Here is a 12,630-nt window from a genome sequence, read left to right on the forward strand (position 1 = left end):
TTTTTTTTTTTTTTTTTTAAAGAGATAGGGTCTCACTATGTTGCCTAGGCTGGCTTCCAGCTCCAGGGCTCAGGTAATCCTCCCACTTCAGCCTCCAGAGTAGCTGGAACTTTATAGGTATGTGGCACTGTGTGAAGTTGTTGCCTCTTTACTCTCTTGATTATTGTCTTTTGATGCATAAAATTTTAAAATTTTTATGAAATTCATTTTGTCTGTTTTTTTCTTTTGTTGCCTGTGCCTTTGGTGTCATCAAAGAAATCACTGTGAAATCCAAGGTCATGAAGCTTTTGCTCATGTTTTCTTCTTTTTATAGTTTTAAGTCTTACATTTAAATGTCTTTGATCCATTTTGAGTTAATTTTTGTATATGGTATTAGGTAAGCGTCCAACTTTATTCTTGTGCATGTGCATATCCAATTTTTCCAGCACTGTTTGTTGTAAAGACTGTCCCTTCCCCATTGAAGGGCCTTGGCATCCATGTCAAAAATAACTTGACCATATATGCAAGGGTTTATTTCTGGGGATCTGTGTTCCGTTCCATTGGTCTTTATGTCTGTACCACACTGTTTTGATTACTGTAGCTTTGTAGTAAGTTTTGAAATCAAGAAATGTGTCTTTCAGCCTTCTTTTTTAAGATTGTTTTGGCTATTTGAGGTTTCTTAAGATGTCAGAGAAATTTTAGGATGGGTTTTTCTATTTGTGCAAAAGTCATTTGGATTTTGATAAAGATTGTATTGAGGCCTAGTGCAGTAGCTCACGCTTACAATTCTAGCACTCTGAGAGGCGAAGGCAGGAGGATCGCTTGAGGTCAGTAGTTTGAGACCAGCCTGAGCAAGAGCGAGACCCCGTCTATACTAAAAATAGAAAAAATTAGCCCAGTGTGGTGGCACGTGCCTGTAGTCCTAGCTACTTGGGAAGCTGAGGCAGGAGAATCACTTGAGCCCAGGAGTTTGAGGTTGCTGTGAGCTAGGATGACACCACTGTACTCTAGCCAGGGTGACAGAGGAAGACTGTGTCTCCAAAAAGAAAAAGAAAAAGATTACATTGAATTTATAGATTGCTTTGAGTATTGCCATCTTAACAATATTAAGTCTTTTAATCTGTGAACATGTGATGTGCCTCCATTTATGTCTTCCTTAATTTCTTTCAGCACTGTTTGGTAGTTTTCATTGTGCAAGTCTTTTACTTGCTTGGTTAATTCTTAAGCATTTTATTTTTTTCAATGCTATTGTAAATGAATTGTTTTTATAATTTCCTTTTCAGATTGTTCATTGTTAGTATATAGAAATGCAGTAGATTTTTATGTATTGACTTTGTGATAAAATACTTTTATCTAATATTGCATTCATAGTTCAGTGTTGTTAATTGACCTAATAATGTGTATAGCCTTTCCTCTCTCTGGAACAGGATTTAGTCTAGGGACAGATAATTGTATTTAGTTATGATGTCTCTTTAGCCTCCCTTAATCTGGAGCATTTACATGGTTATCCCTTTCTATTATGACATTGACATTTTTTGAAAAATACAAAGCCCTGCCCTGTACTTAAAAAAAAATTACCATGTTGCTCAATTGTGTTTGTCTGATGTTTCCCCATAATTAGGTTCAAATTATGCTTTCTAGGCCATAATACTGCATAGTGATGTTGTATCAGGGGTATCACATCTGAAGGTCCACAATGTCCTTATATCTCTTATTGGTGATGTTAATTTTTTTTGAGACAGTCTCGCTCTGTTGCCCAGGCTAAAGTGCAGTGGCGTCATGATAGCTCACTACAACTTCAAATTCCTGGGCTCAATTATTTCTCCTGCCTCAGCCTCCCTCATAGCTGGGACTACAGGTGCATGCCACCACACTTGGCTAATTTTTCTATTTTTTGTAGAGACGGGTCTTACTCTGTTGCCCAGGCTGGTCTCGAACTCCTGGCCTCAAGTGATCCTCCCACCTCAGCCTCCCAAAGTGCTGGGATTACAGGTATGAGCCGCTGAGCTCATCCTGGTCATGTTAATTTTGATTACCCAGTCAAGGTATTGCCTAATTTCTCTACTGTATAATTATCGAAGGTGTGTGTGTCTGTGTGTGTTTTCCCCTGTCTCTCCCTTGCAGCTGATGAGTAGTCTATCAGGAGATACCTGAATTCTATACATCAAAATGTATCCCCTAGATTTAGCATCCCGTGTTGATTCTTGCCTGATCCAGTTGTATGGATTCATGCTCTTATTTCTTGCAACGGATTATAGTTCATTACTGTACTTAATTATTTTGGTGCTCAAATTGTCCCAGACTTGGCCAATGGGGGCTCCTTCAGGCTGGCTCCTGTGTCCTTGTGAGATGCCCTGTCATTTTTTTTCTTGCACAAAAAGATGTTCCAGGCTTATCTTGTACCTACCCTGCCCTAGCCATGGGATCAGCCATTTTTCTGAGGTGCCCTTACACCCTTGTGTTAGCACTTAGCACATTGCTTACTTATGTCCTCCTCCATTGTACTCAATTGTATCTCTCTGAGGGTACACAGATGTCAGTCTTATTTGCTTTTATATCATCATCTAGCATAAAGCTTGGCATGATAAATGTTTACTAAATATTTGTTTAAATATTTGTTGAATAAAAATAATTGTTTTTGCTACAGTTCAGTGATTAAAATTGAGTTCCAAAATTGTGATGCTGATGGGTTTTCTTTTTTCCCCCCATTTAGGAAGAAATGTTGGCTATTTGTCTATGAGAAGTGGCGAAAACTGACTTCTTACTGGTATATAACACTATGGGACCTGACGCTTTGGCTGCATGTCCATCCAGCCCCCACTGATAATGCTGGAAGCCATTCATTCCACTGGAAAACACTAATCTGATCTCGGAAGTGGCTGATTGTGGCAGGATGTGTCGACGATGATGATGGCAAGAAAGCAAGATGTCCGCATTCCCACCTACAACATCAGTGTGGTGGGATTGTCTGGAACTGAGAAGGAGAAGGGCCAGTGTGGCATTGGAAAGTCTTGTCTGTGTAACCGCTTCGTGCGTCCGAGTGCTGATGAGTTTCACTTGGACCATACCTCTGTCCTCAGCACCAGTGACTTTGGTGGGCGAGTGGTCAATAATGACCACTTTCTCTACTGGGGAGAAGTTAGCCGCTCCCTGGAGGATTGTGTGGAATGTAAAATGCACATTGTGGAGCAGACTGAATTTATCGATGATCAAACTTTTCAGCCTCATCGAAGCACAGCCCTGCAGCCCTATATTAAGAGAGCTGCTGCAACCAAGCTTGCATCAGCTGAAAAACTCATGTACTTTTGCACTGACCAGCTGGGGCTGGAGCAGGACTTTGAGCAGAAACAAATGCCAGATGGAAAGCTGCTGATTGATGGTTTTCTTCTTGGTATTGATGTTAGCAGGGGCATGAATAGGAACTTTGATGACCAGCTTAAGTTTGTCTCCAATCTCTACAATCAGCTTGCAAAAACAAAAAAGCCCATAGTGGTGGTCCTGACTAAGTGTGATGAGGGTGTTGAACGGTACATTAGAGATGCACATACTTTTGCCTTAAGCAAAAAGAACCTCCAGGTTGTGGAGACCTCAGCGAGATCCAATGTAAATGTGGACTTGGCTTTCAGCACCTTAGTGCAACTCATTGATAAAAGTCGGGGAAAGACGAAAATCATTCCTTATTTTGAAGCTCTCAAGCAACAGAGCCAGCAGATAGCTACAGCAAAAGACAAGTATGAGTGGCTGGTTAGTCGTATTGTGAAAAACCACAATGAAAATTGGCTGAGTGTCAGCCGAAAGATGCAGGCCTCTCCAGAGTACCAGGACTATGTCTACCTGGAAGGGACTCAGAAAGCTAAGAAGCTGTTTCTACAGCACATCCACCGCCTCAAGCATGAGCATATTGAGCGCAGGAGAAAGCTGTACCTGGCAGCCCTGCCATTAGCATTTGAAGCTCTTATACCTAATCTAGATGAAATAGACCACCTAAGCTGCATAAAAGCCAAAAAGCTCTTAGAAACCAAGCCAGAATTCTTGAAGTGGTTTGTTGTACTTGAAGAGACGCCATGGGATGCCACCAGCCACATTGATAACATGGAAAATGAACGGATTCCCTTTGACTTAATGGATACCGTCCCTGCAGAGCAGCTGTACGAGGCCCACTTAGAGAAGCTGAGGAACGAGAGGAAAAGAGCTGAGATGAGAAGGGCGTTTAAAGAAAACCTGGAGACCTCTCCTTTCATAACTCCAGGAAAGCCTTGGGAAGAGGCCCGTAGTTTTATTATGAATGAAGATTTCTACCAGTGGCTGGAAGAATCCGTATACATGGATATTTATGGCAAGCACCAAAAGCAAATTATAGATAAAGCCAAGGAAGAATTTCAGGAGTTGCTTTTGGAATATTCAGAATTGTTTTATGAACTAGAGCTGGATGCTAAGCCCAGCAAGGAGAAGATGGGTGTCATTCAGGATGTTCTGGGGGAGGAACAGCGATTTAAAGCATTACAGAAGCTCCAAGCAGAACGTGATGCCCTTATTCTGAAGCACATTCATTTTGTGTACCACCCAACAAAGGAGACGTGCCCCAGCTGCCCAGCTTGTGTGGATGCTAAGATCGAGCACTTGATTAGTTCTCGGTTCATCCGACCATCTGACCGGAATCAGAAAAATTCACTCTCTGACCCCAACATTGATAGAATCAACTTGGTTATATTGGGCAAAGATGGCCTTGCCCGAGAGTTGGCCAATGAGATTCGAGCTCTTTGTACAAATGATGACAAGTATGTGATAGATGGTAAAATGTATGAGCTTTCCTTGAGGCCAATAGAGGGGAATGTCAGGCTTCCTGTGAACTCTTTTCAGACGCCAACGTTTCAGCCCCACGGCTGTCTCTGCCTTTACAATTCAAAGGAATCGCTCTCCTACGTAGTGGAGAGCATAGAGAAGAGTAGAGAGTCCACGCTTGGCAGGCGGGATAATCATTTAGTCCACCTGCCCCTGACGTTAATTTTGGTTAACAAGAGAGGAGACACCAGTGGAGAGACTCTGCACAGCTTAATACAACAAGGGCAGCAAATTGCTAGCAAACTTCAGTGTGTCTTTCTTGACCCTGCTTCTGCTGGCATTGGTTATGGACGCAACATTAACGAAAAGCAAATTAGTCAAGTTTTGAAGGGACTCCTAGACTCCAAGCGTAACTTAAACCTGGTCAGTTCTACTGCTAGCATCAAAGACTTGGCTGATGTTGATCTCCGAATTGTTATGTGTCTGATGTGTGGAGATCCCTTTAGTGCAGATGACATACTCTTTCCTGTCCTTCAGTCCCAAACCTGTAAGTCTTCCCATTGTGGAAGCAACAACTCTGTTTTACTTGAACTACCAATTGGACTACACAAGAAACGCATTGAACTGTCTATTCTTTCATACCATTCCTCGTTTAGCATTAGAAAGAGCCGGTTGGTTCATGGATACATTGTTTTTTATTCAGCCAAACGTAAGGCTTCCTTGGCTATGTTACGTGCCTTTCTCTGTGAAGTGCAGGATATCATCCCCATTCAGCTTGTGGCACTCACTGACGGCGCTATAGATGTCCTGGACAATGACTTAAGTCGGGAACAGCTGACTGAGGGAGAGGAGATTGCTCAAGAAATTGACGGAAGGTTCACAAGCATCCCCTGTAGCCAACCCCAGCATAAACTTGAGATCTTTCACCCGTTTTTTAAAGATGTGGTGGAGAAAAAGAACATAGTCGAGGCCACTCATATGTATGATAACGTTGCTGAGGCCTGCAGCACCACAGAAGAGGTGTTTAACTCCCCCCGGGCAGGGTCACCGCTCTGCAACTCAAACCTGCAGGATTCAGAAGAAGATATCGAGCCCTCATCTTACAGCCTGTTTCGAGAAGACACATCACTGCCCTCTTTATCCAAAGACCATTCTAAGCTCTCTATGGAACTGGAGGGAAATGATGGGCTGTCTTTCATCATGAGCAATTTCGAGAGTAAACTGAACAACAAAGTACCTCCACCTGTCAAACCAAAGCCTCCTGTCCATTTTGAAATGACAAAGGGGGATCTGTCTTATTTAGACCAAGGCCACAGGGGGGACGGACAGAGGAAGTCTGTGTCTTCTAGCCCCTGGCTGCCTCAGGATGGGTTTGATCCTTCTGACTATGCTGAACCCATGGATGCTGTAGTCAAGCCGAGGAATGAAGAAGAAAACATATATTCTGTGCCCCATGACAGCACCCAAGGCAAAATCATCACCATTCGGAATATCAACAAAGCCCAGTCCAATGGCAGTGGGAATGGTTCTGACAGTGAAATGGATACCAGCTCTCTAGAGCGCGGCCGGAAGGTTTCCATCGTGAGCAAGCCAGTGCTGTACAGGACGAGATGCACCCGGCTGGGGAGGTTTGCTAGTTACCGAACCAGCTTCAGCGTGGGGAGTGATGACGAGCTGGGGCCCATCCGGAAAAAAGAGGAGGATCCGGCTTCCCAGGGTTATAAAGGGGATAATGCCGTCATTCCGTATGAAACAGACGAAGACCCGAGGAGGAGGAATATTCTTCGAAGTCTAAGGAGGAACACTAAGGTAAGGCACCAGTTTAGGATGAGTCATAGGAGTGATTTGTGCAGTGTCTCGGTGAGAGTTGATTTGATGATGATGATTTTTCAAGGACAGCTTATTGTGGTTAGAAAAACCTACTATGTGTGTGGGAGAGAGTTTACTCTTTGACTTAGCATAGAAAAATTAGCAGGCGTCTCAGATAGTTACTCCTGGCACCTCTCAAGCAGTTAGGACCTTAGATAGATAGCCTGAGTTGTCCCTGTCTAAAACAATAATTAATTACCAAAATGAGCAGATAGTGTTGTACAACTTGACAGTGTCCCCACAAGTGGCCAAGCCAGTGACAATACACTTGCTCTTCCTTTGCTTAAACACCAGAGTCCAAAATTGCATGCCTCGGTCTCTTACTGCTTAACATACATTTCATCGATCTTTGTTTTTTTTTTGGAGACAGATTCTCGCTCTGTCGCCCTGGCTAGAGTGCACTGGTGTCATCGTAGCTCACAACAATCTCAAACTCCTGGGCTTAAGCGATCCTCCTGCTTCAGCCTCCCAGGTAGCTGGGATTACAGGTGCACGCCACCACACCTGCCTGATTTTTTCTATTTTTTATAAAGACAGGGTCTTGCTCTTACTCAGGCTGGTCTTGAACTCCTGACCTCAAGTGATCCTCCCACCTCCGCCTCCCATAGTGCTAGGATTACAGGCTTGAGCCACCTTGCCTGGCCTTGTTTTTTCAGAGAAAGACATCGTGGCGAGACACGACAACAGAACTGTGTTATATAATACCCCTTGACCAGCATTATCCTATACAGAATGATACATAGAGACATTGAAGTTTTGCTGGTCTTCCTCCCATTAAACAGCAGAGAACAAAGTCACCTGTCTGAAAGTATTGCAGGTTCCTTTGGAAAGAAAAGTTGCCAGCATACCAAATCAGAAGGTTCTAGGGTCCAGGCTGTCTTGAGAGCTGACAGTTCTGTTGTAAAATACAGCAGGAACCAATGCAGCAGTCCCTAGCACCCTCGGAGATGAAGGGACAGGGTGCCATTGCCCTCCCAAGGAAAGCGCATCCACTTTGTGTTGCCTTGTAGCATACAGAGTGCTCCTACATCACCATTGGCCAGGAGCTTCCAGAGTTTTCTTACCTATGCAGTGTGAGAAAGGGCAGAGCAGCACTGTTGTGTGTTCTGTTCCCCTCCTCCTCCCCATCTGTGCTGACTATTAACAGATACCATAGGCATTCTTCTGTTTGATTTTTCCTCAGCTTGCTTTTCCATTTGAGTCCTTCGTCTGCCTCCAGTGTTTTCTTCTCCAGAGGTTGGTGTGGGGCAGGCCCATTCACAGCAGTCCTTATTTAGGAAGCCAGGAAACTGCCTGAGCTGCTTCTCAGTATTTTCCCAAAGCGCTCCTGTTTAATGATACTGGAATCCAAACATTTTAGACATTTGACTTTCTTTTCTTCCTCCTGCACTCCCAAAGAAGTCTGTTGCTGGAACAGCTTATCTAAATGCTGCCAGTCTTCTAATTTGTGGGGGTGTTCAAACACCTGGGGGATTAGGAAGGTGGCATAACAGCACACTGAATTAGAACTACTTTTCTGACTTCTAGCTACATTTTTAATACTTAAAATGATGCTTTTAAAACACATTCCCAAACAAGCCAGGCCTTAAAGAGCACGCGCTGCGATGGAGGCTTCGCAGGACGCAGCTGGTCCTGGCGAGCCCCTGAGAGAGCTGTGTCAGCGCTGGTAATGAGCACCGCCTAACCTGGGGCTGCTTAGGCTGCATTGCTGGGTCCCCGTGTGAAAAGTGGTCAGCTTCCAGTCTGTCTTGGTTACGAGGGCCACACCTCTTCAAGTCAAATAAAAATGATACTTCTGGCCCAAGAGCAGCAGCATGCCAGAAGTCAGTTTCTTTGTATCCTTTGGAAAGTGTGAGTAGAAGGTGAAATTTTCTCTTCCTGCTTTGGAAAATGACGCTTTGAAATGACGGTAGTTGCTTTGTCATCTCAATTGCAGAGATGAGCAAAGCCTTGGCTGCGGGAGCAAACCTCCTATTTAAAATTGCTGTTAAGAACACAGACTGACACTTGTTTTACTGGAAAAGCAAGATACCATCAGGGCAGAGAATGCCAAGCCAGCCCCTACGTGGGAATTTGGCCTTTGATTCTTATTGACATGACAAAGCAATACAATATTTATTTGAAGGAGGGGGCAGCCAGGCACTCCGATTTCAGTTGGTAATGGAAGATATACTCCATACCAACTGCATGCCGGACACCACTGAGGAAGTGGCCCAGACTCTTCTTGCTTAGACCTTAGCACCCAGTTGAGGCAGCAAGACCTACACAGCCATGGAAAATAGGTCGTCTGCCAAAGAAGGCTGTGTGGGGGCAGAATGAAGAACCCATGTTGGGGGTGGTTAAGGTAGAGTAGGGTGTAGAGATTAATTAGGTCAGTAGGAGCCCAGGCTCTGGGAATCAGGAGGTCTACTGTCAGACCCCAACTCTTCTACTTCCTCACTTGGACTTTGAGCACGAGTCATATCTCCATGTCCCTTCTGCCAGAGAGGAAGCACCTTCGTCATTGGGTTGTGAGACATGAACACTGGGCATAGTGCATGCCAGATGAGTGTTAGCTGTTATCATTTAACTAGACCTTGAAGAATGAATAAAACTGGGCAGAACTCGTTGGCTCACACCTGTAATCCTAGTACTTTTGGGAGGCTGAAGTGGGAGGATCACTTGAGCCCAGAAGTTTGAGGTTACAGTGAGCTATAATGATGCCACCGCACCTCAGCCTGGGTAACAGAGCGAGACCCTGTCTCAAAAAAAAAAAAAAAAATGAGTAGCATGAGTTAAGGAAAGACTTAAAGGTAGAAGTGTGCATGTAGTATTCAGAGAAAGGAGAGACCTGGTCTGGTCTGTTGAGGGACCAACATTGTACTCTTTTGTGTATGTTTTAACCCTTTGTGTTTGTTACTGAGCTCCTTTCTTGGTACTTACCCCTAGCAACTGCCCTAACAAAAAGTACGCTATGCTCTGGGTACCAGTGTGATACGGAAAAAGAAAAATCACTCAGCGCCCTTGGCTAATTAGCTAGATTAGGTCTTTACTGTAAAATTGGAGTCCGAGTGAGGGAATTGCTTTCATGTCTCCTAATGAAAGTGCAGACTGTAAAAGCTGACCCTCATTCTCGGTCCTTTTCCCAGCTGAACCATTTAGCAACCCACCCTCATAGTGGGAGCCTTCCGCACTCAGCTGAATGAAATTGAAAATCTACTATTGCACTTTAGTGGGGTCTATGAATAGATGCTTTGTCTGTAAAGAGTAGTTGTTGCACATGGTCTCTGTCTCCCAGTGCCATGCGTTTGCAAAGATGAGATCAGGATCGGCAGGGTCTTATTTTAAAGCCAAACAACAGGCTGGGGAGCCTTGTTCCGCAAAATATGCCTTTTCGGCGTGCTCAGATTGCTGAATTTGGTGTGTTTGACCACGGATTTAGAGAGAAGACATTACTGGCTATTTACCCTTCTATCTCATGTGCCCTTATTTTTGTATTTAAAAAAACGTAACAGAATGATAAAGAAAATCTTTCACTCACTGTAGCTACCACATGACAAGACAACCTATTGAAGAGCTAACCAATTCAATCATGCATTGTTTGGTCTATAAGGCACCAAGTAACCAGTTTGACAGTTTGTGTCCCCCCTAGTGAATTGGCTTATTTCACTGGATTCAGTGAATTGGCTGGTTGTTGTGGCTTTGTGTGGACACAGCTCTCATTTTGTGAGGCCTAGAACGGAGTTAAAGTTTCTGGTGTGAATAAAAACCAGCTGGGGAATTGGACGGCTCGCTCCCCCGGGAGGGGTGTTGCGTTGTGACAGACAAGCTGAATGCTACGAAATATGAGCGCTTCGTAACCTGCTCGGGAAAGACTCTCAGTGTGTGCTTCAGAACAGCTTAGTCCTACTCAGTGAGCTTTAAGACCAAGTAACACACCTTGGTTTTAAAAATGGGGTGGGCATGCTGACTTGACCTTGGATTTTCTGATTCCAGAAAAAATTTTATCTTTTAAACTAAGTACACAAGCTCATTCGTTCTGTTAGGAAGGAAACATTCAATTCAGTGCATGAGCATTTATTGAGCACTTGGTTTATGTCTGGCATTGCATTGGGTGCTATAGGTGTGGTAGTTATGTTCTTCTAGTGTCCAGTCTCAGGGACGATGGGTTTTAAACATGCATGTGCATGCATTTTGAACATTACCAGAGGGGAGGTAGTAATTGTGTAACAAGGAGGTTTAACCTAAACTGGGACGTCAGGAAAGCTTCTCAAGGAAATGAATGATATTTAAAGCGGAGACTTCTGAAGGGTGAGGCAGGCAAAGTCAGTGAAGATGGAGACTTCATGGGAAGAGCTTTCCAGGAAAGTAGGGAACTTGGAGCTGAAAAAATGACGTGTTCAGAGAGTTGACAGAAGCCTGGTGTGGCTGCTGCGGAGAGGTGAGGGAGACCCTTGCCAAATAGTGGAAGGCTGCAGATACCACGTGAAGGATTTTGTATTTTCGTACATTTACTGAATATCTCCTGTGTACCAGGTACAGTACCAGGCATTTTCACATAAATTTTTCATTTATTCTTCTTATCAGTCTTTTTTTTTCTTTTTATACCTACTACTGACTTGAGAACTTACCAGTCTTAACGAGGGGGATTTTTTCCATCCTGGTTTTAGTGATGAAGTAACTGGGGCTCGGAGAAATTAAACACCTTGCCCAAGCTAATGTACTACTAAGTGGAGAAGCTGAGATTTTTGAACCCTGCTGTTCTGACTTCCACCTCCAGTGGGGTTTTAGAATCCAGTCTGCAAGAAAGATGCAAATGTTCAGTAGTAAGGGGCGTATATATTTAGACAACTTAAATCAGTCCAGCTGATTTGTTCATGCAAGCAAAAGGACTTTAGTATCTTAAAAAATCCAATTCCCCACACTGTCCCCCAAGAACAGCATGGTGCTGTTTGTTTCTAGCCTCAACGACATGGGTCGAATAGAAGACAAAAAAGGCAGGGAGACATTGAATAGCAACTGGAACTTTGAGAAATTGTTTTGAGCTGGTGTCATTCAATTTTCAGTTTATTTTAAGCCCGAAGAACTTCTGTAGTATGTTTTTGGTGATTAAAAATAGACTATCTTTTTAACTATCTGCCTTAGCTTACAGCACACCTGTTCTTAAAAAAAAAAAGTTACAAGAGACAACCCAAACTTATTTTTCAAAGAACAGAGATATTGCTCTGATGCTTCACTGAGCCAGCTTGTCCTCTTCCACCACGTGGTGATACTGAAATACCTTTGTAGGAACTCATATTATTTCAGCTCTCGTCAGGACTGTCACCTCTGCTTGCAAGGGAAGGGCCTTCTGGAATTTTAGCCAGCATTTGAGAGGAGGCAAGTAGATAAAAACTGACCCATAGTGTGGGAAAGTCCACATTCAGTGTGCATTGAATTTCAGGCAGGGTGTCCGTAAAAACGTACCGGGAACTAGTAGGCACTCCCTTCTACTGAGCCCGAATCGCACTGGCTGTGAATTGACCCAGGTTTGCCAGCCTTCATTCCTTTACAGAGCAAAAAGCTATGGTCTTGATTTATTTGGGTCCTGCAAATGGGATACGTTCCTTTCTTTTGCCATCATTCAAGAGGATTAAGGATGGTAGACAGGCCAGGACTTTGTGCTCCTTCCTGGTCATCCCTAAATAAAGACGCTCCAGTATGGTGAGTGACTGGTCATAGATGGTACTAATGGCCAGCTTGAAGGAGACCAAATATTTGTGCTTTAATAATAGATTTTGCCAGCAAAAATAAATCTGTTCTCAGGTTTTCTCCTAAACTTGGGCTTGCAGTTTTTCAGAGCCAGAAGTGGAGGGGGGAGCACCAGTTAACCAAGAATACATTTGGGGCTTAAGCAAATAACTTAATTGAAAAAGTCCTTTTTAAACTTTGTTGGAAATAGGAGAGAATAATTGCCCATCAGAAAGGTGCAGTGTTGGCCGGGCACGGTGGCTCACGCCTGTAATCCTAGCACTCTGGGAG

General features: G+C 43.7%; 1 protein-coding gene across 2 annotated transcripts in view; it reads left to right on the top strand.

The window, feature by feature from the left end:
• ARHGAP35 (Rho GTPase activating protein 35) overlaps positions 1-12,630 on the top strand; it is a 146,342-nt gene that overhangs the window by 46,121 nt on the left and 87,591 nt on the right. For both annotated transcript variants that reach the window (XR_001137850.1, XM_012653408.1), the window contains exon 2: positions 2,693-6,570. Coding sequence is in view for 1 of the 2 variants with exons in the window: in XM_012653408.1 (XP_012508862.1) it covers positions 2,884-6,570 (3,687 nt within the window). In the remaining variant the exon portion in view is untranslated. The remainder of the gene's footprint in view (positions 1-2,692; positions 6,571-12,630) is intronic.

The sequence above is a fragment of the Propithecus coquereli genome, unplaced genomic scaffold (assembly GCF_000956105.1).
Source record: "Propithecus coquereli isolate 6110/MARCELLA unplaced genomic scaffold, Pcoq_1.0 Scaffold42, whole genome shotgun sequence".
Classification (NCBI taxonomy): Eukaryota; Metazoa; Chordata; class Mammalia; order Primates; family Indriidae; genus Propithecus; species Propithecus coquereli.